This window comes from Sapajus apella, unplaced genomic scaffold (assembly GCF_009761245.1).
Source record: "Sapajus apella isolate SASKATOON/1434 unplaced genomic scaffold, GSC_monkey_1.0 scaffold81, whole genome shotgun sequence".
NCBI lineage: Eukaryota > Metazoa > Chordata > Mammalia > Primates > Cebidae > Sapajus > Sapajus apella.
Genome location: NW_022437021.1, coordinates 1666538 through 1694247, shown reverse-complemented (window position 1 = coordinate 1694247; position 27710 = coordinate 1666538). Strand labels below are relative to the sequence as shown.

The following is a 27710-nucleotide window of genomic DNA, read 5'->3' as shown; positions in this document are numbered from 1 at the left end:
AAAATAGGATTAAAATAATAAAGAAAAGCACCAAAGAGAGCAAAGATAACACACACCACAATTTAACTTAGTAATTTCTATCGTATTTCCACCTTATTATTATTCTGATATTTAATCCAGAAGTCATTGGGAACCTAAGTTATCTAGATAATTATTTTGGTACTCCACTGTTTGTATGCAAACACAGACATAAAATGAAGCTTTAAATTTACAAAAATATGCAGAGAACATATGCATTACAAAAATGATTACTGAATACATATTTGTAGGTGAACACACCATTGTACTATGTTATCTTAACTCAAATTCTTGGTATCTTAAGGTAAATTGAGAAAAGAACTTTAAAAGACAATGACTTCTATTATCATAAAAAATGTTTATTATAAAAAATTACCACATTTCTCTGTACATAGCATAAAGACAAAAACACAATGTATACATTAATAATTTAAGTGAGCCTGAGTATTCAGCATCCATCCACTAGAACCCTCAAGTTCTTCCACAGATTTCACAAATATCAATGTAGATTATTTCTGTTTTATCAGAGTCCATTTGCACAGTTGATATAATGGAGTTACTACCATTTCTTTTTTCTAGTGTTTTAAAGATAGTTCACAGTGTTTAGGTTAATTAATTAATCAACTGATTAAAGTCTTTGGTAAAGAGAAGTATTTACATCTAAAAATGTTTAGCTCAAATTTCAGTAAAAAACTGAAATAACAAATAACCTACCGAAAACTGTTTTGTATAATTAGAAATGCATGAGCTGGACTCCCACTACTAAGAAATACCACTGTCTAGGACTTACGATGATAAAATCTGAAAAATAGTTGAGCATCTGTTACCATTACCAGAAGCACCCCACCAGGCCACCACAAAATTACACACAAATGTTAAATTCAACATATAAACCATACTGATTGTTTTATAATGCAGAAAATCCTCCTTTTTCTCTATATGCCAGTTTAGATGTTAATTGACACAGATGAGTTTATTATCTCATAAAAGCCTTCTATCTTGTAAGAGTGAGAGCCATTTAAAGAAGCCATACTGTTTTGAAAGACACCAATTCTTCCTCTTGCCAATGACATATCCATGAAAATATAGCTTATTTTTTGACATAATTTGTGGGGAAAATAGAAAAATGCCTGCCTTCTTCTCCCCTCCCATCCTATATCCTTTCCTTCCTTCCTTCCTTCTTTCATTTTTCCATTCCTTCTTCTCTGAGAGTAATCAGCTTGGCTGGCCTACCAACCTTCATATTATACCTTAACTCTCCCAAAATACCATATGCATTTCAGGTGTCATTCATTAGTTCTCAGTCACAATGACTCACAAATGAAAGTATGCTGGCATGACAATCTCTTACGTCCAGGCTATTTGTTTAAACAAATTACTTAAAAGGTACTTAAATTCTAATGTTCTTGAACCATTTGAGAATTAGAAATTTTTAAACAGACATATTAATGCTGGAGTGCAGAGAACATAGTAAGTATATAAAAAATATGTATTTTAAGCCTAGAAAATGGATGCCTTTGGATTACCATCATTTCAGGGTAGAGAAAAGCCTTTCCTACTGAGGCTCTGACTATCTGATTTCTTTCCCTGACACTAGTTTTTCCAGACTACAGATTTATTTACAAACAAAGCGAAGTAAGAGATATTTTTTGCTGTTACTTTGGCAACTCTCTCTCTCCAATCTTCAACATCTCGAGTTCAGTGCACATCTAACAATTCACTCAAGACTAGGCACCTGACAATAAGTGTTCACTTAGTGAGTAAAGTGAACAGGAAAAGCAGCATAATAAAGGAGCTGTGTTTTTATCAGAGGAGGCTTCCTTCTGAGTTTTTACATAGGTTGATGCCTTCACTGCAACTTTGAACAGAATGTTTTGACTGGTTCCTCCTTATTCAAAGTAAACCTTATTTTAATCACTAGCCTTTCCTTCCGGAGCACATAAATATGTTCAAAATATACGTTTACATGCATTTCTGACCACATAAGCTCTCATCTTTTATATGGCAGGAAAATGCTGGTATTCTGACACCAATATCTTTTGATGTGAACAAGAGGCCTAAAATATCAGTCTACTGAAACTGATAACCACCATCTTCACACTCACTCTTTTTCTCATTCTTGTTATCAAAAATAGATGGAAAACTGAGGCTTATTTATTCAGGATTTGATATAAATCCATAAGCTATTCTACGTTAAAAAATAAGGAGCTGACCATCTGTGAACTCCTGTAGTCCTGCACTAAGCTCTCCTGGGTCACAGAAATAAGCTCCATTCCTCAGTGGATCAGGGTTCTGATTCAGGAGTTTTCGTTGCTGTCGTTTGTTTTGGATGAAACAAGAATTCACACACAAACATTCAAGAAGCAGCACTGGTGCAGGCCCACATTGATCCCATAAAGTGTCCTGAGTGTCCCTCTTCACATGGCCACTTCTTTTGCCAGGTTCTTTGGTTCCCTGCTTGGGATACACCAGTCATCAGCTTCAGAGCTCATCTGATAATGTTTGAAGGCTGACTTGTTAAAGACTGGAAGTTTTTCTATAGACTCAGAAGACAAAGCCTAAAAAAAGAAGGGGGAAAAAACATGAGACCAAAGGAATTATGCATGGCATAATTTGCACTGGAAGATATTATTCAAAATACTTTCAGAGGTAAGTATCCAAACATTTAAATACATTCATTTATTGAATAGTAATAAGAGCACACTGGTGCCTGCACTCAGCCTATTAAAAGGCTCTTTCCCAATAGTTTGAAGGCTTGTGCTCATTTAAGAAGTGAATAATATTAACTATTTCAGATGGTCAAAGGCCATTTGGCAAGTAATTCCAGTGCACAAAATGGGAGCCTGAACGTTTAATGTTTTCGTTGCTAATATCTGTAAATATATTTTCAGTTGAAATAGTTGGCAAATGGCGAACAGAATCAAGACAGTGATTTTAACAAAAAAATTTAGGCATTACCAGAAACAGACAAATGCACCAACTTTTTAAGTTTAAACAGAGAGTGTCTGGCATCCCCCTGTCAGCTTGTGAACAGTCAGCTTCCCTTTCCCAGGATATCTAACAAGGTCAGCTTAAGGTCTTGAGTATCTTGATATCTGTTTTCAGGCTGGAACATTATTAGCATATATATCCCACAAATCTAAGTAAAATAAAAGTACAGCTACTCTCATAGATGCCAAAAGGAGTTGCCTTAAAAAATTCACATGAACATGTCCTCGTTCTGAAACTTCGGTAATGTATTACAACTTCTCAGGAAACAATTTTGCTTCACTTGAGGCAGGTAGTGTGGCCCAGCTTCCTCTTTGGTAAGTTATCATACTAAATAATGTACACATAACCAGAAAGAGAATAGAATAACCTGTGGTCATTATTTGCATTAACTCAGTTTGGGGAATTCACTCTGGACGGTAGCACTTAGGGCTGTAAAAGAAACTGGTTTTAGAAATAGGATTTTGCGGCCGGGCGCGGTGGCTCAAGCCTGTAATCCCAGCACTTTGGGAGGCCGAGGCGGGTGGATCACGAGGTCAAGAGATCGAGACCATCCTGGTCAACACGGTGAAACCCCGTCTCTACTAAAAAAAATACAAAAAATTAGCTGGGCATGGTGGCGCGTGCCTGTAATCCCAGCTACTCAGGAGGCTGAGGCAGGAGAATTGCCTGAACCCAGGAGGCAGAGGTTGCGGTGAGCCGAGATCACGCCATTGCACTCCAGCCTGGGTAACAAGAGTGAAACTCCGTCCCAAAAAAAAAAAAAAAAAAAAGAAATAGGATTTTGCTATTGAATCCAGGAGATACCTTTAAGTAGATGATAGCATCTGTTCCATATCCTGATAAAGAGTAGAGATTCAGATCTCCTTGAAAGTACTTGGCATAGAGACGAGAAATTGGCAAGCCGTAACCAAAACCAGCCTAGAGAAGAGAGATGTTATCAGATTAAGAAGCGTATGTGATTATTGAAATACAAAAAAGTAGGAAGTTACCGTCTTCACTGATATTAATGTCCTAGAACCTAAATAAATATCTTTTACTTACAATCAGACACCCCTTGTTTCACCATTTTTAGCTTGCTTTATTATTCTTTCTCATATCCTTCATGTCTAATTTAAATAAATTGATGAACTTGTCTAAATAGTCCCTTGCAATCCTTGATCTACATTTAGAACCAGGTGGCTGAGATGAATTTAGCCATATAATTATTCTTACCAAAGGAGCATTCCGGGAATTATCCATGACAGGTGTTGGTGCAGTCGAGTATGTATAACTAAAGAGGCGGTCAATAATTCTCAGGGGAACACCACCTCCTCTGTCTGAAATCTAAAACAAACAAACAAACAAAGTCATCAGAGCTACACATTAAGAACAATGTGCATCTGCCTAAATAAAAATGGCTTTCCTTCATTTAAAAATCACTTTGTACATGACTGTTATATAGTGCAAAAAACAGATAGCTTTATTACTACTGACTCTGTTTAATTATCTCAAGAGACACCCAAAAGAAAAACAGAGAATAGTTACCTTAATTGTAAGGTCTTCTTTTCCCAAGACAACAGTCACCTCAATTGGTGTAAGGGAAGGCTGATTTTCCTGGTGTTCAACTGTTGCCCGCATTGCATTCTAAAGGAAACCCAACCATAAGGAATTCAATGGCAGGGGAATGAGGGACAATAAATAACTTTTTTTTACTTTTTAAAATAAAAGTAGCACAGAGGGTAATTGAAAGTTCCTACTTTTTTAAAGTTAGTAGTAAAACAGCTTTGTAAATAGCCATTTATGAATGTGTCATGTAGGATGTATAATAAAAAATATTCTTTTACCATGTAATATAGCTCCTGGGAGTAATGTCTAATGGAAAAACAATTCTGCTAGCTGTCAAGTTCTTATTTGTAAGCTTAATTTAAACATAGAAATTGGTTTTTATAGTCCATTTCCTAGCTCTCTCTTTTCTGTATTTCCATTACATTTTACATCCAAGCACCAAAGACTATTACATAACAAATGAACAGTGAATCATTGAACCAATTTATAGGTTTTTATAAAACTTGCTGTGAAAAGGTTGTTACTATTTAAAAGGACAGTCAATAATTCTAAATTAAATTTCAATTTGCATTTGATTATCATCTAATTTTTACCAGTGATTGCAAAATAACTCCATGAGTTGGATCATTCAATTTAAAAGTAAATCAAATCAATGAAAAAGTATCCTTTGTCCTTTAACACAGAACAAACTCAAACAAGTTTTCAGTCTATTGGCTGAATCTCATACAAATACAGTCTTGGTTTTCTTAGCCCGTTTTCCTTTGCCACCACCTATTTGCTTTCTGGTTTTTACATAATATTAAGTTCTAGTCATTAGCTAGAGTGAAATAAAGTAGATCAGATGTCTGTAATACAATCAATACCTCACAGCAGTAATATTAGAATAAGTTAGGAAACAGGAAGTTCGACAAAGATTTATGTCAGAATTAGAGCTAGATTTTACTTTTTTAGGCTTCCTTCTCTCTAACTCAGGGGACTCTTGAGAAGTATCAAAAAGCTTAAGGGGTTTTTATTTTTTGGTTTAAGTTCGATTTAATTTAATCTTCAAATCTTAATTTAATTTGATCTTAGGACCCATGAAAGCATTTGATTCTTAGCACCTGGCTGCTCCGGACCAGTAACATCTGTATCCTCTGAGAGCTTGTTAGAAATGCACATTCTCAGACCTAAAGAAATAAAAATCTCTGGGCTGGAGCCCAAGAATCTGTGTTTTAACAAGCCTGTGGGCAATTCTAACGCACACTACAGTTTGGGAAGCACAGCTCTACAGGCCTGCTAGGAAAAGTGTACATTGTGGACCAGCAGCATCACCCCTTAACTTATTCAAAATTCAGAATATCAGGCCCCACTCTAGACTTCCTGCATCAAAATTTTCACTTTAACAAAGTCCCCAGGTGATTCATATGCACTTTAAAGTAGGTGATTGAAGGAACTACAGATGTGCTCTGAGCACATTCTGGACTCTGAATGGGGCCATGCCACCGACAGGAATTCTAGACCTAAACCTCTGAGTTTGGAGTTGGACCAGGCTCTGGTGGTGGAGGTAACAAGGCCCTATTTACTGAAGCATTCACCCTATGACCTCTCTTAATGAATGAATAAATGGCTAGTGCTTTGTTGGACACCTGAAAAAATAATAGAACCTTCCTCTTGGCTCTAAAACATTGACACATCATGAATTTTATCATGCATTCTCAAATACGTGTTGATGCTACGCATGAGCAACATGCATTTTTTTCAAACACTGTGTAGTTTCTTTCTCTTAGGATGACCAGAAGCATTCTTGGGAAAAGATATTGAGGCTTCTGTTTTGCAGCAAATAATAAAGGAGATAAAAATGTAACTGTGAAACCTTTTTAAAAGGTCAAATTTCAATTATTGTGAAGTATCGTACCTTAAATAGTTCAAAGAGCATATGATGGAGGTGTGAAGGAACATACACGATGTGAATGGGTTGTTCTGGAAATTTTCCTAGAAAAATAAAATTCATTAAGAATTTGTAAACAAATACTTCACTAAAATAAACCACCATATCCATGTGATTAACATTTTAGATTTCAAGAGGGTTGGCATATTCTCTGTCTTCCCCATCCCCAAATCCTGCCCTAGAACTTTCCTACTTAAACAGTAAATAAGACAGGCTTCTATTCAAAATGCTATAGTAGTTGCTACCTAGCACTTTTTGAGTTTGTTTGTAGCGATGGGGTCTCACTACGTTGTCCAAGCTAGTCTTAAACTCCTGGCCTCAAGCGATCCTCCAGCCTTAGCCTTCCAAACTACTGGGATGACAGGTCTGCACCATCTTGCTCTATATGATTATTTTTTTATTTCTCCACAAATGTATGGCATTGGATCAGTGTGGAAGAATGGTGCTATAAATTAGATTTTGCAGATTATTTCTGTTTTGAACATTTTTGTACTGGACAATTTCAGAGTTAAAATTATATGTATTTTAAGATAGAAGGAGAAACACTATGCTTATACCATAATATTGAAATTAATGCTAATTATAATTTTCATGTTTTTAATGCACAGTAAAAAACACACCTGACTTTTCTTGTTTTGTTTTTTTTGTTTTTTGTATCACCCAAACATTAAATCTTATATGCTAAATATGCTTAAATGTCACCAAGAGGCTAAAGAAAACTGAGAAACAAAAATCTCTTAATGCTTTTTGAAAAGTAAAATAAAATTAAAAAAAAAAAGAAAAGAAAAATAAAAGTATTATTCTTCAGGGTTCCAGACCTTGGCAAAGTTGGAATCAGAAAACACAAGGTCTGGCATCATCCCCTCTATATTTTATCCAACAGTTGGAGCAGTTTATTTATAAGTATTCTGCAACAACACTGTTTATCCTTAGGGATATGTTCCATTCTTTATTTGTACTTCTACTTTTAGTGTAGTGTTTACTTACATTTGCATGTCCCTAATCTGTTATGCTACTCTTTGACAACTTGATTTTAACTCTCATCATAAACAAAAACTGTTCCTGTATAAATATTACTTGAGAAAGATGTTTACTTTAAGTAGAAGAGAGAAGATATTTCCAATTTAAGTATACTGTTTTGTTTTAAAATGCAACTATCTACCAGAAAAGAATGGGAAGGAGTGAACATAGTGCCTTTCATTGATCATGTAATCACTTCAGTCATTCAGACAGTGTGGAAGAACTTGTCAGAATTTAAGTTTTTGTTTTGTTTAGTTTTGTTGTTAGTTTGTTTGAGACAGGATCACACTCTGTCACCTGGTCTGAAATGCAGTAGGACGATCATGGCTCACTGCAGCCTTGACTTCCTGGTCTCAAGCAATCGTCCCACCTCAGCCTCCTGAGCAGCTGGGACTACAAGTGTATGCCACCATGCCTGACTAATTTTTATTTTTTGTAGAGACAGTGTCTCCCTTTATTGCCCAGGCTGGTCTCAAACTCCTGGGCTCAAGCAATCCTCCCACTTCGGCCTTTCAAAACGCTGGAATGACAGGTGTGTGCCACTGAACCCAGCTGAGCTGAAGCTTTTCGAAGTATGTTCTGCTTCCAAAACAGTAGTATAAACCAACAGTGCAATTTTTTTTTGTATTGGGGTGAAGACATTTAACATGAGACCTACCCTTTTAACAAAATGTTAAGTGTACAATGCAATATCATTAACTATAAGCACTATGTTGAGCAGCAGAACTCTAGGATTTATTCATCTCACGTAAATGAAACTTCATATCTGTTGGATAGCAACTCCCCATTTTCCCCTTCCTCACAACCCCTGACAACCACCATTGTACTCTGCTTCTGTGAGTATAACCATTTTAGACATCTCATATAAGTGGAATCATGCATCTGTCACTGGCTTATTTCTTATAGTGAAATTTAAAGTATTTTTGTTTCCAGGTCTTATGGGTAACCTCTTTAAGAGGATATTTCCACGCTATAATCCCCCTATTTCTGGTCTCCTTGTCCCTCATATTCTATAGAAAGTAATCTTTCTTTGATCTAAGATATTGGAGCATAGTTGCTACTTTAATCCCATATTATTTGTTCAAAACATTCTTCTTTATAAATCCTCATTCACAACGGAATATGCAGAATTGGAACCTTCCAGTTGACATAGTTAAAGAGAATCTTGTCTTCAAACAAACCAAAAAAATGTGTACAAACTCTAGGCAAGATTTAAAAAAAAACATGGAAGTTGCTTTATATTTACAAAAAGCAATCACATTGGAAGAATATACAATTTTCTATAGGTCAAAATATATTTTACTTATAACTTACCATTCACTTGTGTAAGCTTTAATTCTGGAGATGTTAAATAATACTGATCACAGAGCATCCTTGAACACTCAAAGGCATCTGGAATAGAAGTTGTTTTTTATAACAATGAAATGAATTTATGCCAAGTACAGTTCTCAAATAATCTTCAGTGTCTATATCACCCTAATCTAAAATAGTCACTAAAGTACAGATTTATCTATATAAAAATACATTTTTAGTATTTTATTGAAAAAATATTAATACAGTGTCTCAATTGTAGTTTTAGCAATATAAATATGTGCACTTCAGAAATTAAATACAATATATAAGAATATGACATGTTAGCCACTTATGTTTGGATTTTTAAAGAATATTTTAAACGAATGTTTATACTACTGATTCTCAAAAGTAAAGGACCTTGATGATAACATTTATAAAATAAATGGAACACTCTGTGAATGTAAATTCATTTACAGCATCACCTCAATTTAAGGTATATCAATCATATACTGTACATTTTCAATAAGGGAAATGCAGAAATACAGAACATACCTTGGATCACTGCTACCACATCACAGTTTGGATCAATGCTTCCAATGTGGCTTGGGTTTCCTGACTGTGAGTCACTAAATATAAGAACTGTTGAAAAATAAAAACAAAAATTGTTGTTTTAAAATTCAGGATAATGATTAGCACGACCACTGAGAATGTGACCCGCTGAGCAGTGAAACATCTAGTTATAGTATGGCTTATATTCTACCCCCCATGTCTGTACACCATGATCACGATGAGCTAACTTACTGTGCTGGTTCATCAGCATCCGAGTAGAAATACGGTTCATGTAAAATCGATCCAAGAAATACTGAAGATTTTGATTGGTGACTGGGTCAACAGTACAGGCATCTTTGTACTCTATGATTCCTTGTGCCATTGTAGGGACTACATTGTGGTGTCGATTTCGAACTTTGATGAGTGTATCTACAAAGCTAAGCCGTAACAGAGTTTAGTGAAGGTTCAAATACATTTCATTCTCTTATATTCCTTAGGTTACTTCAAAGAAGGCTAAAGTTCTTTTTGCCCTACCCGTCTGAACAAATCAAATGATAAAATATTAGTCCTTTATTAGGAATCTCACCACAGGTTCTTCCACTAGAGTAGAGGAGACAATTTCATAAACAGACTCATTAGCCTTATAATCAATGCATTCATCATATGTATTAATTGTCTTCTTTATAAAATAATAATTAATATCTAATATCATCGTAGAGATGACTCTAGAGTGCCATTGAGAAAAAACCTTCAAAATTTCTTGTCCGATTTAGAAAAGATTCTTATTTAGGAAGCTAGAAACTATCAGTTACTCTGAAAGAAAATGTTTAATCTCCAACGACACTAAAATGTATTAAAATTATGTAATGGTAAATCCTCCTGCACATCTAATCACCGGACTAAATTTACAGTAAAAATAGGTCTCCCTAGGGGGAACAAAAATGAGTCCTCTACTTCTGTTCACACTCAGCATCATTTTCAATGCCATATTTCTTCTAAAAAACTAACAAACCAAAACTTGTCATGTGTAAGGGGGTATTAATTTATTAGTCACAGCTGAATTCCTTTAATTTAGGTCTAAAAATAACTTAGGAATTTGTCTGGAAAGAACCAAAGTTTTAAACACTTATTCTAATGCACAGAACTTACTCTGATAATGCTTTCTGGTCATCTGGGCTTTTCTCATGGAATTCCACCAGATCCATCAGGCTCTGTATATACCTGTAAAGAAACAGGTGTGCTTTAAGTTTTAAAATTAATAGATACAAATGGCTGAAAATAGAATACCCTTTCTCAAATAATTTGAAAAAGGAAAGTAAACTTGATATTCAAATAAAAGCTTTCCCCTGGAACATTTGGAAAATAATGTAAATTTAAAATGCTTCAACTTTTAATCTTTGACTTTCAAACTTAAAATTTAACTCAAAATGTTTCTTTAACTATTTCAGATCAGCATTCAGTTTTCTGATTATTTCGTTTGGCAAATATTTTCATTTCTTCTAGCAATAATACTTAGAAACAACTTTTTTAAAGGCTTCTTATTTTTTTTCTACTACCCTGATTCATAGAACAGCAGAAGTCTTGACTGCAACAGTAAATACTACAGATTGAATATATGTTTCAGATTGTAATTGTCTTATAGGTATATAGTATATGTATTTCTTGAATGAATGAACAAAAGGCTGTGCAGTCAGTGGATTAAGATGAGGCTGTCATAAGTGTCTGCCACCTGTGCATATCCTGCTTCTGTGATTCAAAAATTTGCTGTTTTGGGTGACCTACCTTCTCTAAGCATCAGTATTTTCATTTATAAAACGAGATTGTAACTAGTGACATTTACTGAGTGCTGGCTGCATGCCAGGTAGTGTCCTGAGTGTTTTTGTTTCTTTTTTATGGGTTATCTCATTTAATTACACTCAAACATCCCTCAAAGGCAGAATTTGAACCCAGAGCCCACTCTACAAATCACTTTGTAAGTTACAAAGGTTAGGCCTTCCCTAAATAGTAGTAATTTGAATTGGTTTCTAGGCATAGGATTTATTTTGCAATATCAAACTCTTTTATTATTGAAAGTACTCTTCTGTAATTGAAAATTAAAATTTCATGCCAATTATTTTTCAAATTTCTCCTAGAACTCAAAATTTTATTATAAAGTAATCTACATTTTCAGGGTAAAAATGTCTGTCTATAGTTTTATAACTTCCCTAACGATAACTTACCCTAAATTAATTTTAAAATCCTTACATCTTTCAAAAGTAGTTACTGTTCACATCGCCTGTTTTCCAATTATGATGTTAACATGGCATAAGAATTCATACCCGGGTAACTGTTTTAAAACTAGAGACTTCAAAATAGTTTACCACTTACCAGCTTTTAACCAATTGCACTGAAGAGGTATTTACTAATTGGGTTGGGAGGATATCAATTTCCTTCAGAATGTTGGCAAGCCTCACAGGCAATTCTTGTCGCAAAAATGCAAAAGAAGTTCTTTCACATGCATTTTCTGAACCTATAATAAATGAAATTAATTTAGATTTTGGGAAAAGGTATGTCTAAATGATATATCTAAATAGTATTAACTATCAAATATTGAACACACACGTATATTATAAAATTATATTTCACTCTCAGTTGGGTTACTGTTTATCAATAATTCAGGAGTGATTGTCTTAATTGACTCTTCCCTTCCTTCCTATCTTCCTTCCTTTCCTTTATTCTTTCTTTTAAAAAGTGACAAATACAGGAGAATGATTGCCTTCTCTTTTTGAAGAGGCTTCACTTCCAAGGAGTAAGAATATCCCACAGGTCTTAGTATTTATAAAAGACTGCAGGATTCAGTCAACACCACAATGTCAACAACACAACATCCTTTAATGAATGTAGACATGAAATTGGAAAGAGACGATAAGAGGCTGGAGTGGGACTTGTATTTCCAAAGTAGTGATATCACATTTAAACTCTTGAACCTTTCCTTACAAGATTACTGCAACAAGCGTGTACATATTTTCAGCAATAATCTAAATATACAGAAAGCTCTCATGATAAACAGACAAAGAATCCGTTAGGAATGCAGAGAGATGTACCCTGTGGAAGGATGCCGGGTGGCCAAGGAATAAAATCTATTAATTTGAGGCTACTTAATATTACTCAGAATCTTCTCCAGGAAGTACTATGCTGTGAAGGAGGGGTTTCTAGTCCATTGTTAAAGGGTGACTGAAAGCAAAAAGTATTTTGACTGGAAGAACGGGTCAGAAAGAAATGTGTGCAGATGGAGTCAAACCGTCCAGTTTGACTGTCAAACTCCAGCAGAGTTGCAGGTGGCTTTGACCTGGAGGCACCACCGTCAGAAGGCAACCAAATCTAGAAAAAGGAAAGGTGTGCTGGCGTCGAGGATCCAGGGCTCAGCAGCAACGTGAACCCCAGTTGTTCAGCTTGAGCCTAGCCATCCCTCTCCCGAGCCTGAAAGTTAAGGCCGCTCCCATCCCTAGGACCCAGCTTGGGCCGTGTGTCCCCTCTCACCAAAGTCCAGCAGCTGCTTCATGGACAGCGGGGACGGGCTGTAGCGCGAGAAATGCTCGACCTCTCGGGGCACCAGGCCGGCGCCGCTGAGCGAGCCAGCGCTGCGCAGCACGAAGCGGGCAGCCTTCATCTTGACGCCCACCCGGTCTGACAGGTACTGACTGGCTTGAGAGACTAAGGCTGCTTGGAGCAGAGCCTGGTTCCAAGGGGGCGCGGCGCGTCGGGGCGAGGACTGCAAGTGCGCTGGCTGGCTCGTGCGTCCCAGCCTGGGCTGGGGTTTTGGGGTGCAGCAGGGTGAAGAGGCTGGGCAGAGAGTCGAAGATGCAGTGGGTCGAGACCCAAGTTCGCGTCTTACCACCAGCTGCCGCCTCCCGAGGTTTTATTTGTCTCCCCGAACTCTCTCCGCCCAGTCCCAAACAGGAGGAGTCACTGGGACTTGGAGACGCGCCCTGAACTCTGGGCCGCGCCAATCAGATCAGAGAAAGAACTATGGTCCCCGCCCCCCCGGCCGCGGTCCCCGCGGAGTGGCCTGGCACAGTGACCATGGAGTGCCCTGGCAACGGTTCCCACGGCTGTGGGGGGGAAAGGGTGGGGAGAACAGGGAGGAGGAAGCAGAAGCAGACATCTGGGGCAACGTGGGCTCAAGATTAGCCTCTTGGGACAGGGCTCCTGGTCGCGTGGGCTGGGGTCCCGCCCCGGCTCGTCCTTGTTTACAACTCCGAGGCTGTCTCAATGTCAAGTACTCCTGGCCACAACGCGTTTCCAAGAGTTTGGGCTCCGAGCGCTCACTGGTCCTTGCTCAGAGCAGAGCTTTTACAGTAGCCAACAAGTAGCGTTCAAAAGCATGCGCTTCTCTGCCTTTGAACAGAGAGAAAGGAATAAACAACCTAAAGACCTGCACCCCCACCCCCACCGTGCCCTTTTCTTCGGAAGAGAACAGCACATGGCAGGAACTCTACGTTCCTTTTGCTGAGACTTAAGGAGCGGCCCACATACATTTACTTTTTCCTGTGGTAATAAAAGGTCATCCAGCCGTTTCTCTCCGGCAACACATTCTTTACGTTAGGTTTAGTTTTGTTAATTAAAACAAAATTAAAAGAGGATCAGTTTGTCAATTTGCCTTACCTTTTGCTGTGATCAGAGTATTTGTTCACTCTGTCCTGTACGAAATGTCCTTACTCCGAATCTTTGCCTAAGACATTTCATTCTGCCTTCAAATGTCTGGCACAAGCTGTCTGCTTCAAGAGGTCTTCCTTGATTACTTCTCCCCACTTCTTCCAAACACGACCTTGGTCTTTCATGGTATTCTATAGCTATTTGTGTTTTTATATTATCCCTCTCTGACTCCCCCATCTACTGAAAGAGATCAGGGTAGGGACCCTGTCTGATGCATCTTTGTGATTCCTACCCTTGTCCCCCAGGCTAGAGTGCAGTGGTGAAATCTCAGCTCAATGCAACATCACCCTCCCAGGTTCAAGCGATTCTCCCGCCTCAGCCTCCTGAGTAGCTGGGATTACAGGCACCGGCCACCACACCTGGCTAATTTTTTTTGTATTTTTAGTAGAGACAGGGTTTCACCATGTTGGCCAGGCTGGTCTCTAACTCCTGACCTCAGGTGATTAACAGGCCTCGGCCTTTCAAAGTGCTAGGATTACAGGCATCAGCCACCTACTTTGCTTAATGACAGTGGTTGAGACACATTATCCTGTCATAAAAGTCTCATACTAATCTCCTTTTCCTCTTTCCACACTCTAAAGGGACTAGGGAATGAAGCCACCATGTTTGGGAAAGTTGGGAGTAAAAGAGTTAGTTTCAAATGTAATAGAATGGGAACACATGGGGTGTTAAAAAGTGATGGTTTGTTCTAAAAGACCGCTTTTTACCTTCTGTCCCTGTATTTATTTATTGTATTTATTTTATTTGTTTGAGACAGAGTCACACTCTCTGTCTCCCAGGCTAGAGTGCAGTGGTACAATCTCAACTCGCTGCAACCTCGGCCTCCTGGGTTCAAGTGATTCTGCTGCCTCAGTCTCCCCAGTAGCTGGGATTACAGGAACATCACCATGCCCAGCTAATTTTTTGTATTTTTAGTAGAGGTGGAGTTTCACCATGTTGGCCAAGCTGGTCTTGAACTCTTGACCTCAAGTGATCCACCCACCTTGGCCTCCCAAAGTGCTGGGATTACAGGAGTAAGCCACCGCGTCTGACCTGCCCCTGCATATATTTATTTATTTTTATTTTTATTTTGTCCCCATTTATTTATTTTATTGCATTTTAGGTTTGGGGGTACATGTGAAGAACATGCAAAATTGTTGCATAGGTACACACGTGGCAGTGTGATTTGCTGCCTTCCTCCCCATCACCTACATCTGGCATTTCTCCCCTTGCTATCTCTCCCCAGCTCCCCACCCCCCACCGTCCCTCCCCTATTTCCCCCCAACTGACCCCAGTGTGTAGTGCTCCCCTGCCTGTGTCCATGTGTTCTCATTGTTCAACACCCGATATGAGTGAGAACATGCGGTGTTTGATCTTCTGCTCTTCTGTCAGTTTGCTGAGAATGATGGTTTCCAGGTTCATCCATGTCCCTACAAAGGACACAAACTCATCGTTTTTGATGGCTGCATAATATTCCATGGTGTATAGGTGCCACATTTTCCCTATCCAGTCTATCATCGATGGGCATTTGGGTTGGTTCCAGGTCTTTGCTATTGTAAACAGTGCTGCAATGAACATTCGTGTGCACGTGTCCTTATAGTAGAACGATTTGTAATCCTTTGGATATGTACCCAGTAATGGGATTGCTGGGTCAAATGGAATTTCTCTTTCTAGGTCCTTGAGGAATCGCCACACTGTCTTCCACAATGATTGAACTAATTTACACGCCCACCAACAGTGCAAAATTGTTCCTATTTCTGGACATCCTCTCCAGCATCTGTTGTCTCCAGATTTTTTAATGATCGCCATTCTAACTGGCGTGAGATGGTATCTCAATGTTGTTTTGATTTGCATTTCTCTGATGACCAGTGATGATGAGCATTTTTTCATATGTTTGTTGGCCTCATGTATGTCTTCTTTTGTAAAGTGTCTGTTCATATCCTTTGCCCACTTTTGAATGGGCTTGTTAGTTTTTTTCTTGTAAATCTGTTTTAGTTCTTTGTAAATTCTGGATATCAGCCCTTTGTCAGATGGGTAAACTGCAAAAATTTTTTCCCATTCTGTTGGTTGCCAATTCACTCTAATGACTGTTTCTTTTGCTGTGCAGAAGCTGTGGAGTTTGATTAGGTCCCATTTGTCTATTTTGGCTTTTGTTGTCAATGCTTTTGGTGTTTTGGTCATGAAGTCCTTGCCTACACCTATGTCCTGAATGGTTTTGCCTAGATTTTCTTCTAGGGTTTTTATGGTGTTAGGTCTTATGTTTAAGTCTTTAATCCATCTGGAGTTAATTTTAGTGTAAGGTGTCAGGAAGGGGTCCAGTTTCTGCTTTCTGTACATGGCTAGCCAGCTTTCCCAACACCATTTATTGAACAGGGAATCCTTTCCCCATTGCTTGTTTTTGTCTGGTTTGTCAAAGATCAGATGGTTGTAGATATGTTGTGTTGCCTCCGAAACCTCTGTTCTGTTCCATTGGTATATATATATCTGTTTTGGTACCAGTACCATGCTGTTTTGATTACTGTAGCCCTGTAGTATAGTTTGAAGTCCAGTAGTGTGATGCCTCCCACTTTGTTCTTTTTGCTTAGAATTGACTTGGCTATGCGGGCTCTCTTTTGGTTCCCTATGAAGTTTAAGGTGGTTTTTTCCAGTTCTGCAAAGAAGGTCATTGGTAGCTTGATGGGGATAGCATTGAATCTGTAAATTACTTTGGGCAGTATGGCCATTTTCACGATATTGATTCTTCCTAACCATGAACATGGAACGTTTCTCCATCTGTTTGTGCCCTCTCTTATTTAGTTGAGCAGTGGCTTGTAGTTCTCCTTGAAGAGGTCCTTTATGTTCCTTGTTAGTTGTATTCCTAGGTATTTTATTCTCTTTGTGGCAATTGTGAATGGAAGTTTGTTCTTGATTTGGCTCTCTTTAAGTCTGTTATTGGTGTATAGGAATGCATGTGATTTTTGCACATTGATTTTGTATCCTGAGACTTTGCTGAAGTTGCTTATCTGTTTCAGGAGATTTGGGGCTGAGACGATGGGGTCTTCTAGATATACAATCATGTCGTCTGCAAATAGAGACAATTTGACTTCCTCCTTTCCTATTTGAATGCCCTTTATTTCTTTTTCTTGCCTGATTGCTCTGGCTAGAACTTCTAATACTATATTGAATAGCAGTGGTGAGAGAGGGCATCCTTGTCTGGTGCCACATTTCAAGGGGAATTTCCAGTTTTTGCCCATTCAGTATGATATTGGCTGTTGGTTTGTCATAAATAGCTTTTATTATTTTGAGATACGTTCCATCAATACCTAGCTTATTGAGGGTTTTTAGCATAAAGGGCTGTTGAATTTTGTCAAAGGCCTTCTCTGCATCAATTGAGATAATCATGTGGTTTTTGTCTTTGGTTCTGTTTATGCGGTGAATTACGTTTATAGACTTGCGTATGTTGAACCAGCCTTGCATCCCCGGGATGAAGCCTACTTGATCATGGTGGATAAGCTTTTTGATGTGCTGTTGCAATCGGCTTGTCAGTATTTTATTGAAGATTTTTACATCTATGTTCATCATGGATATTGGCCTGAAGTTTTCTTTTCTTGTTGAGTCTCTGCCGGGTTTTGGAATCAGGATGATGTTGGTGTCATAAAATGATTTGGGAAGAATTCCCTCTTTTTGTATTGTTTGGAATAGTTTCAGAAGGAATGGTACCAGTTCCTCTTTGTATGTCTGGTAGAATTCGGCTGTGAACCCGTCTGGACCTGGGCTTTTTTTGGGTGGTAGGCTCTTAATTGCTGCCTCAACTTCAGACCTTGTTATGGGTCTGTTCAGGGTTTCGGCTTCTTCCTGGTTTAGGCTTGGGAGGAGGCAAGTGTCCAGGAATTTATCCATTTCTTCCAGGTTTATTAGTTTATGTGCATAGAGTTGTTTGTAATAATCTCTGGTGATGGTTTGAATTTCTGTGGAATCTGTGGTGATATCCCCTTTATCGTTTTTTATTGCATCAATTTGGTTATTCTCTCTTTTCTTTTTTATTAATCTGGCTAGTGGTCTCTCTATTTTGTTGATCTTTTCAAAAAACCAGCTCCTGGATTTATTTTTTGAAGGTTTTTTTGTGTCTCTATCTCCTTCAGTTCTGCTCTGATCTTAGCTATTTCTTGACTTCTGCTAGACTTTGAGGTTTTCTGATCTTGCTCCTCTAGCTCTTTCAGTTTTGACGATAGGGTGTCAATTTTTGATCTCTCCTTGCTTCTCATGTGGGCACTTATGGCTATATATTTTCCTCTAGAGACTGCTTTAAATGTGTCCCAGAGATTCTGGTACGTTGTGTCTTCATTCTCGTTGGTTTCGAAGAACATCTTTATTTCTGTCTTCATTTCGTTGTTTATCCAGTCAACATTCAAGAGCAAGTTGTTCAGTTTCCATGAATCTGTGCGGTTCTGGGTTAGTTTTTGAATTCTGAGTTCTAACTTGATTGCACTGTGGTCTGAGAGACTGTTTGTTACGATTTCCGTTCTTTTGCATTTGCTGAGGAGTGATTTACTCCCAATTATGTGGTCAATTTTAGAGTAGGTATGATGTGGTGCTGAGAAGAATGTATATTCTGTGGATTTGGGGTGGAGAGTTCTGTAAATGTCTATTAGGTTTGCTTGGTCCAGGTCTGAGTTCAAGTCCTGGATATCCTTGTTAATTTTCTGCCTGGTCGATCTAATATTGACAATGGGGTGTTAAAGTCTCCCACTATTATTGTGTGGGAGTCTAAGTCTCTTTGTAAGTCATTAAGAACTTGCGTTATGTATCGGGGTGCTCCTGTATTGGGTGCGTATATATTTAGGATCGTTAGCTCTTCTTGTTGCATTGATCCTTTTACCATTATGTAATGTCCCTCTTTGTCTTTTAGGATCTTCGTTGCTTTAAAGTCTAATTTTTCAGAGATAAGAATTGCAACTCTTGCTTTTTTTTGCTCTCCATTTGCTTGGTAAATCTTCCTCCATCCCTTTATTTTGAGCCTTTGTGTATCCTTGCATGTGAGATGGATTTCCTGGATACAGCACACTGATGGGTTTTGGCTTTTTATCCAATTTGCCAGTCTGTGTCTTTTGATTGGCTGCCCCTGCATTTATAAGCAGAATGGGCAACTCTGAAAGTCATGAGAGATCCTAGGATCTGCTGTCATCCTTTGACCCCTTCCTCCAGGAGATTGCATTAAGTCACAGGACTGATTTCCAATTCTATCTCTAGCATAAACTTTCTTCCAAAAGCCAGATTCTTCTATTCAATTGCCTATTTGATTTCTCCACTTGGATGTCTAATAGGTGTCAATTTTGCTCCTCCAAAATCGACCACATTACGGGGGATCCAAACCAGTCCTGGGAAACCCTTTGTGTGGCCCGTGTCGAGGCACCATATTAACTCTCCTACTATTTCCCCCATTGTGTGTACATTAATTATAGATGGTCTAGAATTTGTGACTTCCTGTTATGCCCAAATATTTTGTTCAGACCTTTGAGAAACAGCTATGTGAAGACATGCGATATTCATGATCTTTCAATGATGAGGATGGGGCTTGGGTTCTTAGAGAATATTGAGGGATGATCCAAGTGTTGACTCTAGCAATTGCACTTGAGTGAGACAGAAAAACAAAAACAAAAACACAACAGCTCAAGTGCTTGTCTTAAGCTGAAATAGTTGAGGGAATATGGGCAAGTTCCAAATTGCATCTCCACTTGTAGATAGGTTTTGATGTCACTGTTTGTACTTGGAATCTGTTATTAAATATTTACATAGCTTGATGCAGCAAAGAAATGTGTTCAAGTAGCCAAAAATCCAAATAAGACTCTCTTTGATAAAGTGAGTAAATTTAAGGTAAATCCCCTTCTTTTTCTTGGATTGGGTCCTAAGAACAGAAGTAAAAGTAAAGCATGCATTTGCTTTTCTCACTGTGTGTGGAACCTGGAATAGGCAAAAATATGTATTACAAAGAATGTACTCTGATTTTCAGAGGAAAGGCAATGGAAATTATGCGTTACAGGAAGGGCTCATTTAGGAAAGTGCATTGCGTGCCCAGCCTAGCTTACCCAGCACTACTATTCTATGTGATGTGAGTTGAGCAAAGATCAGATGAAATCATATGATGTTCACAGAGATGATCTAGGGCTAAATGTGAACTGAGGTTGCCAAAATGTTGTCTCTATGTCATCCCTTCTAATAATATTTACGAAGTTACTTTCCCAGTGCATTGCATTCTTCTGTGTCATTTCTGTATGATGGGAACTATTGTTATCATTGGCAGCATTTACGATAGCTGGCCTAGAAAGGTCAGGTCAAGTTGTTTACCCAGTTGGCTAAGATGCTATGTATGACCATGATTAGAGAGTCACCTGGGAAAAGAGTGGCACTTCTCTTCTCAGGTTAATCACAAATCTTGGAGGTGATCCAGTCGGGACAGAGGTGAAGCAAAAAGATTATTTGGGGTCAATGGGTATGACAAATCCATGCATTCATTTGAGTAAAAGTAAACCATGAGAAGATTATTAAATGATTTAGTGCTAAGGAAGAGAAGTAATGAAAGCTGTTCCCTTGCAGATAATGCTGAACATAACATTGCTACCTGAGATACCTGATTCCTAAAATTTCTAGGGACACCTTACCTAGCATTAAATGAATTCTGTCCAGCTTGCCTGTAAAAATCTAATAACATAAGGCCACTGGTAGAACTTTGAGAATGCAAGTCACACTTTTTCCAGAGGGTGAGGGATGGTCAATTTGACAAAATTTGTCAGGTCCTTAAAGAGAAGTCTATTCAATTTTTCCACCTCTAGGATCATATTCCAAGGAAGCAATTTAAAATACACACAACAGGAACTACAAAGACATGATGGAAAGATTAACAGACTTGACCACAGAATGTTAAAGTTAAAATATGAACAACAGACTTAGATAATATATTTACAGAATATGTATTAGATAAATGATTATTTAAGAGATGGCTGTTTCAATAGGGAACCACACGGTCATGATCTATTCCCTCATGGAGATGATAGACTTGTGGGGGAAATTGGCATTACAAAAACATATGGAAAATAAGCCCATACATTAAGGCAGGATAAGGACTAAGAAGAAATGATTGTGAAGAGTGCAATAAGACTACCTTAGATTTGGTGGTCAGGGAAGGTCTTCTTGAGTAAATGAAAATTAAAATAAATGGAATGGGGCCGGGCACGGTGGCCTAGCTTGTAATCCCAGCACTTTGGGAGGCCAAGGCAGGCGGATCATGAGGTCAGGAGTTTGAGAAGAGTCTGGCCAACATAGTGAAACCCTGTCTCAACTAAAAATACAAAACAAATTAGTAGAGTGTGGTGGTGGGCACCTGTAATCCCAGCTACTCAGGAGTCTGAGGCAGGAGAATCGTGTGAACCCAGGTGGTGGAGGTTGCAGTGAGCCGAGATTGCACTATTGCACTCCAGACTGGGCAACAGTGGGAGACTTGGCCTCAAAAACAAAAAACAAATAAACAAAAAAGAAATGGAATGGGATTCTACTGGGGATGAGAGGGAATACTGGTGAAATCACATTGATGATGCTGTTGGGAGAAGCAGGTGCTAACTCACAATTTGGTCTCTGATGTTTCTTATTGTTGCTGTTAACCTAGAGAATACTAGGTGCCAGGAGCTGGACTAGGTGTCCTGATGGGTGCAAAAACGTCTGCTCTCATGCACCTGAGACTATGACTGGATGATAAAAAAAATAGCTAATTATTTTTTAATTTATGAGATTTTCATGTAATCCTCAGGGTAAAAAGCTTTAATTAAATGCATTCTTTAAAAAGGTCCATAAGAAAGATTCACTGCACATGCAATGCTGATTGTGGTGTTATTGGTGGCAATGGCGATGGTGCCAGACAGTGGATATGTTGAGGGTGCTCAGAGGTGTTTGGAAGAAGAGCTATTTTGGGGACCAGGAAATGCTACTAGATATGGCATTTGGGATGGCTATGGAAAGATGAGCAAGATTTTGGCAAATAATTGGTAGATAGTGGGGAAGAATGTCTAAGACTGAGTAAAAGCACAGATATAGGAGCTACAGATATGTTAGAGAAATAATGACTAGTTTCAACTGGCTGCTGTCTAGAGTACTCTAAGGGCAGAGGGAATGGAAGATTCAGTTATCTCATGAAAGCCTGAAATGCTAGCATGAGAATTTTGAGATTTCTAGAGTAGGCAGCCGGGAACTGTTGAAGCCTTTTAATCAGGGAGTAATGTGTTTTCTGCTCAAATTTTTTAACCGTTAAATAATTCTACTAAACTTTGTTGAACACCCACTATGTACCAGCACTGTGATTGATGCTGAGGATATAAAGATGAAGAAGGCACAGTTTGTCTTCAAGGATGGGAGGAAGTCATGAAAATAATCTAAAAAATAGCATGTTGCATATACGGTATGTATACTGGGGGGACAAGCAGCAGCCAGGGGAGACTTCCTTAGAGGAAGTGACATGTCATCTGACTTATAAAGGTGGAACAGACATTCATAGGTAGACAAAGAGGAGCTGTGAGGAGAGGGATTGAAAAGAACCTTTTGTTGGTAGTATCTCTAGGCTTTGTCAGATCTGATAATGAACATTTTTAAAAAGTTCTCTGATGTTCTAAACCTGTGCTGCTGGGAGGATGTGATTTTATTGCTAGAAGCAGGGAAGTCAAAAGTGTCAGGAAGAAAGGATAGACTGACTAAGGAAGGATGAGAAGTGCAAGTGATGTGTTTGTTTGGGAGCATTTTGAGTTGATGAGAAACCATGGGAGAGTCATGAGTAATTACCATGAAGGGAAGACGAGAACTCAAAGGCTATTAAGCCTTTGCTGAGAAGTGAAGCTAGATGGGTGAGATTCTGTCCCCAGTTTCTTTATACAAGGCTCCCCTCTCCTATCAGCCAACAGCTATATCTTACTTTTTTCTGTGCTCCTTCTGGAGTAGCCCTTTGTTTTATTCATGGGTGGCCTCCTTTTACTTATCAAGGCCCAAATCTTTTCCCTCCATCATAGCAAATGGGTTCATTCTTCTTTTTGCACTTGTGGCTCCAGTGTTATCTGGAAAGAAGAAGAAGTGAATCCTGAAGGTAATACATCTTGGCTTTTTGTGGAAAGACAAGAAGAATTTTACATCGGCTTCAAATATAGGTTAAGCATTCTTTTTCCCCCTGCAAGAAATTTCTCAATTGTGTTTGATGTTTGCTTTTATAGAATAATAAGGAAAGGTGAATAAAAGAAATGAAAAAATAACTGAAGAAGGAGAACACATGTGTCCTAAGCACATGAAAGTATGCTCAAACTAATGAGTGATTAGGAAAATAAAAAGTAAAAAGCGAGTAAGACACCATTGTGCTAACATTAGACTGGCAAATAAAGAAAAGTTTGGTAACATCTCCTTGTTGGCAAGGCCTGGGGAAATGTACACTCTCCTGTATTATTTGTGGGAGTGTAAATGGCAAATTTTTGTTGGCAGACAATTGGCAGAATTTACAGAAATTTTAAAGATAGTTACCCCATGTCTCAGCCATTTTACTTCTGACAACTTATCCTACAGTTTTATTGACAGAGAGAACAAAGATATATGTACAAGATTGTTTATCATAGCATTACCTGTAAAAACAAAAACTGAAAAACAACTTCTCTAGCTAACAACCCATATTATAAATAAATGATACACCCATGCACTAAAACACTATGCAACTGATATAATAAATGACATAGATTTTTTTTTGTTGTTCTTTTTTTCTGAGACAGAGTTTAGCTCTTGTTTCCTAGGCTGGAGTGCAATGGCACAACCTCGGCTCACCACAACCTCTGCCTCCCCGGTTGAAGCAATTCTCCTGCCTCAGCCTCCTGAGTAACTGGAACTACAGGCACCCACTCCCATGCCTGTCTAATTTTTGTATTTTTAGTATAGATGGAGTTTCACTATGTTGGCCAAGCTGGTCTTGAACTCCTGGCTTCAGGTGATCCACCTGCCTTGGCCTCCCAAAATGCTGGGATTACAGGAGTGAGCCATTGTGCCCAGCCGACATAGATTTTTTCAGCAGCTTTGAGGTCTGCCCTGAGATTTCTTTCAAGGAAGTGCTTACCATTAGCTGCAAGGAATGCAATTAGCTGATGGCCTTCAGCTGCAGAATCTTTGGGATCCAGACAGCGTTTGAGCTGAGGCCATGCCCTTCTCAGGCAGCCCCACAGTGATGGAGGAGCATCAGGAAGGACGTGGCCATTTTTCCTCAATGTAGGACTCCTCTCATGGGGATTCTTTGTCTGGAGACCCATACTGAGACTTTGTCAGGTTGGCATCTCTGTCCCACCTCAATTCTGCTTCCCATGCCCCTTTTTCTTTCACAGATATCATAGTTTGAAAGCTTTCCCCACCCAATACTGCATTCTCCCCCTTACTCTTTCTCCATCTAATTGAGGCTACCATTTTACTTTGCGTTTTCTTCTTACGTCTTTTCTTCCCTTCTTATCCAGTGTGGACTCCATGATCCAACACTATAATTAGACTGTAGGGAAAACCCTTAACTTTCTGTTATATTCACTTGGCAAACCTAGTTAAAACTACTCTAGTTAAACCCACTGAGCCCTAGTTAAAACCATCCTAAATATAGAGAGTGGGTACAGCTCTCAATCCATAAATGTCAACTATGCACGTGTTGATATTTTCTTTTGTTTTGATTTCCTGGAAGTCAGTTTAAGGTCTATTAAAGACCTTTTGGCTAATGTGAGATTTTATTGTTCTTTTCCCCTGGAGCAGCATCTATTTTCCCAGGAGTGTATACAGGCCCAAGTTATCAGGGAAAGTAGACAGGTAGTCATGCTAGCATCCATTGAGATGATTCCTATCAAATCTGGCCATAGATTACTGGTTCGTGCAAATTGCTACTCCATCATGTTTCATTCTCATCCAAAAGACCCACTTGTGCCTGTCTCTCTTTGTGGCCTCTGGTCATTCTTGGATCCAACGACAGCATTCCATTCCGTTGTTCCGGAAACATACTGAATCATAGTCTCATACCCCATCTACCTTAGTGCCCCCTCTGTTATGACTGTAACACACTGGGCTACAGGAAACGCTACAAGGCTGTCACAGGCCTGTCTACCTAAGTTCCTCATGAAGCCATTTCTATTCTTGCTATATTCTGAGATCTTGACATAGGGAATGAGTTTCAAAAGTGTAGTCCTTGAGGGGATTTTTAGCATAGTGGAAATACAATGAATCACATCATGTTTCTCACTATTGCCTCTTGAACTAGAAAAGACTCTCTGGTTGTGGGGGTGCAAAAGAGAATAAAAACTGGAGGAGACTTGACAATAGCCCAGATGATCCCAAAGAGAGGGTTAATGGGTGCATCACAGAAACTATACATGGGTTTTGTGGATCTGAGAAGAAGGAAAACATATATCTCAATTTCTCAGTAAAGTAGATTTCTCAAACCATGTGTAAGTATTTTTGGCTCCTTCTGTGGGTCACTGTCCAGCTGCTTACATTGGGGAAAGGATCTCCAGATTATAAAAAATATTGGCCGAGCGTGGTGGCTCACACCTGTAATCCCAGTACTTTGGGAGGCTGAGACCAGTGGACCACCTGAGGTTGGGAGTTTGAGACCAGCCTGACCAACATAGTGGAACCCTATCTCTACTAAAAATACAAAATTAGCCAGGCATGGTGGCCCATGTCTGTAATCCCAGCTACTCCGGAGGCTGAGGCAGGAGAATCACTTGAACCCAGGAGGCGGAGTTTGCAGTGAGCCAAGATTGTGCCATTGCACTCCAGCCTGGGCAACAAAAGCAAAACCTCGTCTCAAAAAAAAAAAAAAAAAAAAAGAAAGAAAGAAAAGAAAAAAAAAAGAAATGTTGGTGGAAAACACACCTGGTTAATATTTTAAATATTATATGCACAAACATATACACAAATCTATGCATAAGGAAAATAGATTATTCATAGTGGTTATTTTTGGGCAATAGAATTACCAGTATTTATATTTGCATTTTAAATGTATTTTCAAAAGTTAAGCCATGAAATATGTGTTACTTCTTAATTGTAAAGAAAATGAATGTTATTCCAAAAATTGAAATGAAAATAGGTGTAGTAAGAGAACAGGCAGAGGAAGTTGGCAAATATCTGTCCAAAATAGGCTTTTGACTGACTTGGAAGGCAAAATGGGGACCGGGAAATGGATCAGCAGTCCTCCTGCCTCCTACTTCTAACAACCTCAGGCATACCAGGAGGCTTGGAGACTCAAAACCTGAAGAGCCTGCAATCAGCTTTCTCCCTTATCATTCCTGCTTATTGTGTTCTGTGGACTAATATTGAACCATGAAACTTTGCTTACAGTTTTGTAGCCTCTTCTTTTCCTCTGATTGCTGATCATTGCATGAATTTCCTGAGATTACCACTGAACAGGACCTTTCTTTTTCCTGTATTCCCTACTACACACACAGAGTTCAAATAGAATTCCTTGGAAAACTCAAGGCTTTGCTAAGTTCCAGCCTTGGTTTGTGTAGCATTGGTTGGCTACCTTAGCTACTTTTTCTGGGGCTTCAGATAATAAAATGAGCACAATCCAGCACCAGGTCACCTGAAAAACAAATTTTAGAGGTCACTTTCTTTTGTGATTTTGATGCTTAAACCAGTGCTGAGGCAGTCAAAGCTGTGTTACCATTGCATTCACTGTCCAGGTAAAAGTGGGAAAATTCAGTTATACTAACATTTCTTACTACTTTATTATGTGCACTGGCCTATTGGTGTGAGCGATGCATTGTACATCTACATGTTTGGCAGTAAAAGGACAGATACCCAGATGTTATACTAAAATTTCGGCATTTGTTTGAAAATACTAATTTAAGCAACATGTTATGCAAGTGGTTAGTCCTTCCCTCTCCAACTCTGGCTGCCACCAGTAATAATAGACCATAGCATCTTTTCCTGTGTGATCTGATGTGGCCTTGGGATTCGTCCCAACACAGGACTCCAGAGATCAGTGGATCCATGAATTACGTTTGGGAGAGGCAACCCTTGTTAGTACTGGGCTGGGGGCCCCAAACAGCTGCTGGTGGGTGTTCTAACCTGCAGCAGCACCCTACCTCCACCCTCGCCTTTCCATTTGGAAGAACTGTCCTTTCGTGAGACTGTCAATGAAAAACATGAAAACCATTAATTTAATCCAACATTTTCACTTGCAGAGGAAAAACAGGCAGAAGAGTGAAGTCAGCAGAGTCATACAGCTGGTAGGAAACACGGGTTCTCTAAATCTCAGTTTAAGCAGAAATCCTTGTCACACTCTTCTGGGGATTGGGAAGCCTAAGATTTTTTTTTTTTTTTTTTTTAATTGCCTTTCTGTCACTTTGGAAGAATACCTATTTGCCCTGTTGGCCAAAACCAGGCAACTGTGAGAAACAGTTGAGTCCTAAAACAAGCTAAACAGATACTAGAAACTTAACCATTTGTTTCTTGAACAAAATTGATTTTACAGGATGTCCGTCTGAGCATCGGTTAGTCTTTGCCAGAGAGAACACTAGACAGTCTACAACTTTAGCAATAACCACACAGACACACACTCCTTTCCCGTCTTTAATTTCCCATTTTGAAAATAACTTGAGGGCCCGACAAATGCTGAGTTTGGGCAACATAGTTGTGTTGTTGATGGAGGAAAGCAGACCTGCCTGGCTGT

At 38.9% G+C, this 27710-nt stretch overlaps 1 protein-coding gene across 3 annotated transcripts; it reads right to left on the bottom strand.

Annotated features, from left to right (window-relative positions):
• Positions 1 to 356: 356 nt before the first annotated feature.
• Positions 357 to 13594, bottom strand: PDK4 (pyruvate dehydrogenase kinase 4). Of its 3 annotated transcripts, none has more exons than XM_032252896.1 (11): positions 12863 to 13594; positions 11711 to 11852; positions 10493 to 10564; positions 9596 to 9780; positions 9347 to 9433; positions 8816 to 8893; positions 6449 to 6525; positions 4534 to 4632; positions 4222 to 4332; positions 3814 to 3927; positions 357 to 2576 (listed from the first exon to the last, which is right to left on the bottom strand). In XM_032252896.1, exons 1-11 carry the CDS (start codon positions 12990 to 12992, stop codon positions 2436 to 2438), a joined length of 1236 nt encoding a protein of 411 aa, XP_032108787.1. In that variant the 5' UTR covers positions 12993 to 13594; the 3' UTR covers positions 357 to 2435. The 3 variants fall into 3 exon arrangements, with proteins under 3 accessions (XP_032108787.1, XP_032108789.1, XP_032108788.1); XM_032252898.1 differs by lacking the exon at positions 357 to 2576 and adding an exon at positions 2586 to 3469 and having other exon boundaries at positions 3790 to 3927; XM_032252897.1 differs by lacking the exon at positions 357 to 2576 and adding an exon at positions 2586 to 3474 and having other exon boundaries at positions 3795 to 3927.
• Positions 13595 to 27710: the final 14116 nt, after the last annotated feature.

What these genes read in the sequence shown, in the direction of transcription:
- PDK4 (XM_032252896.1), bottom strand. Translation starts at nt 12,992, where the DNA reads ATGAAGGCTGCCCGCTTCGTGCTGCGCAGCGCTGGCTCGCTCAGCGGC. An exon ending in GAAGCAGCTGCTGGACTTTG is followed by an intron (nt 11,853 to 12,862) that starts GTGAGAGGGGAC and finishes CATTTATTATAG; the next exon opens with GTTCAGAAAATGCATGTGAA. An exon ending in TGTGGTAGCAGTGATCCAAG is followed by an intron (nt 8,894 to 9,346) that starts GTATGTTCTGTA and finishes CTTCTATTCCAG; the next exon opens with ATGCCTTTGAGTGTTCAAGG.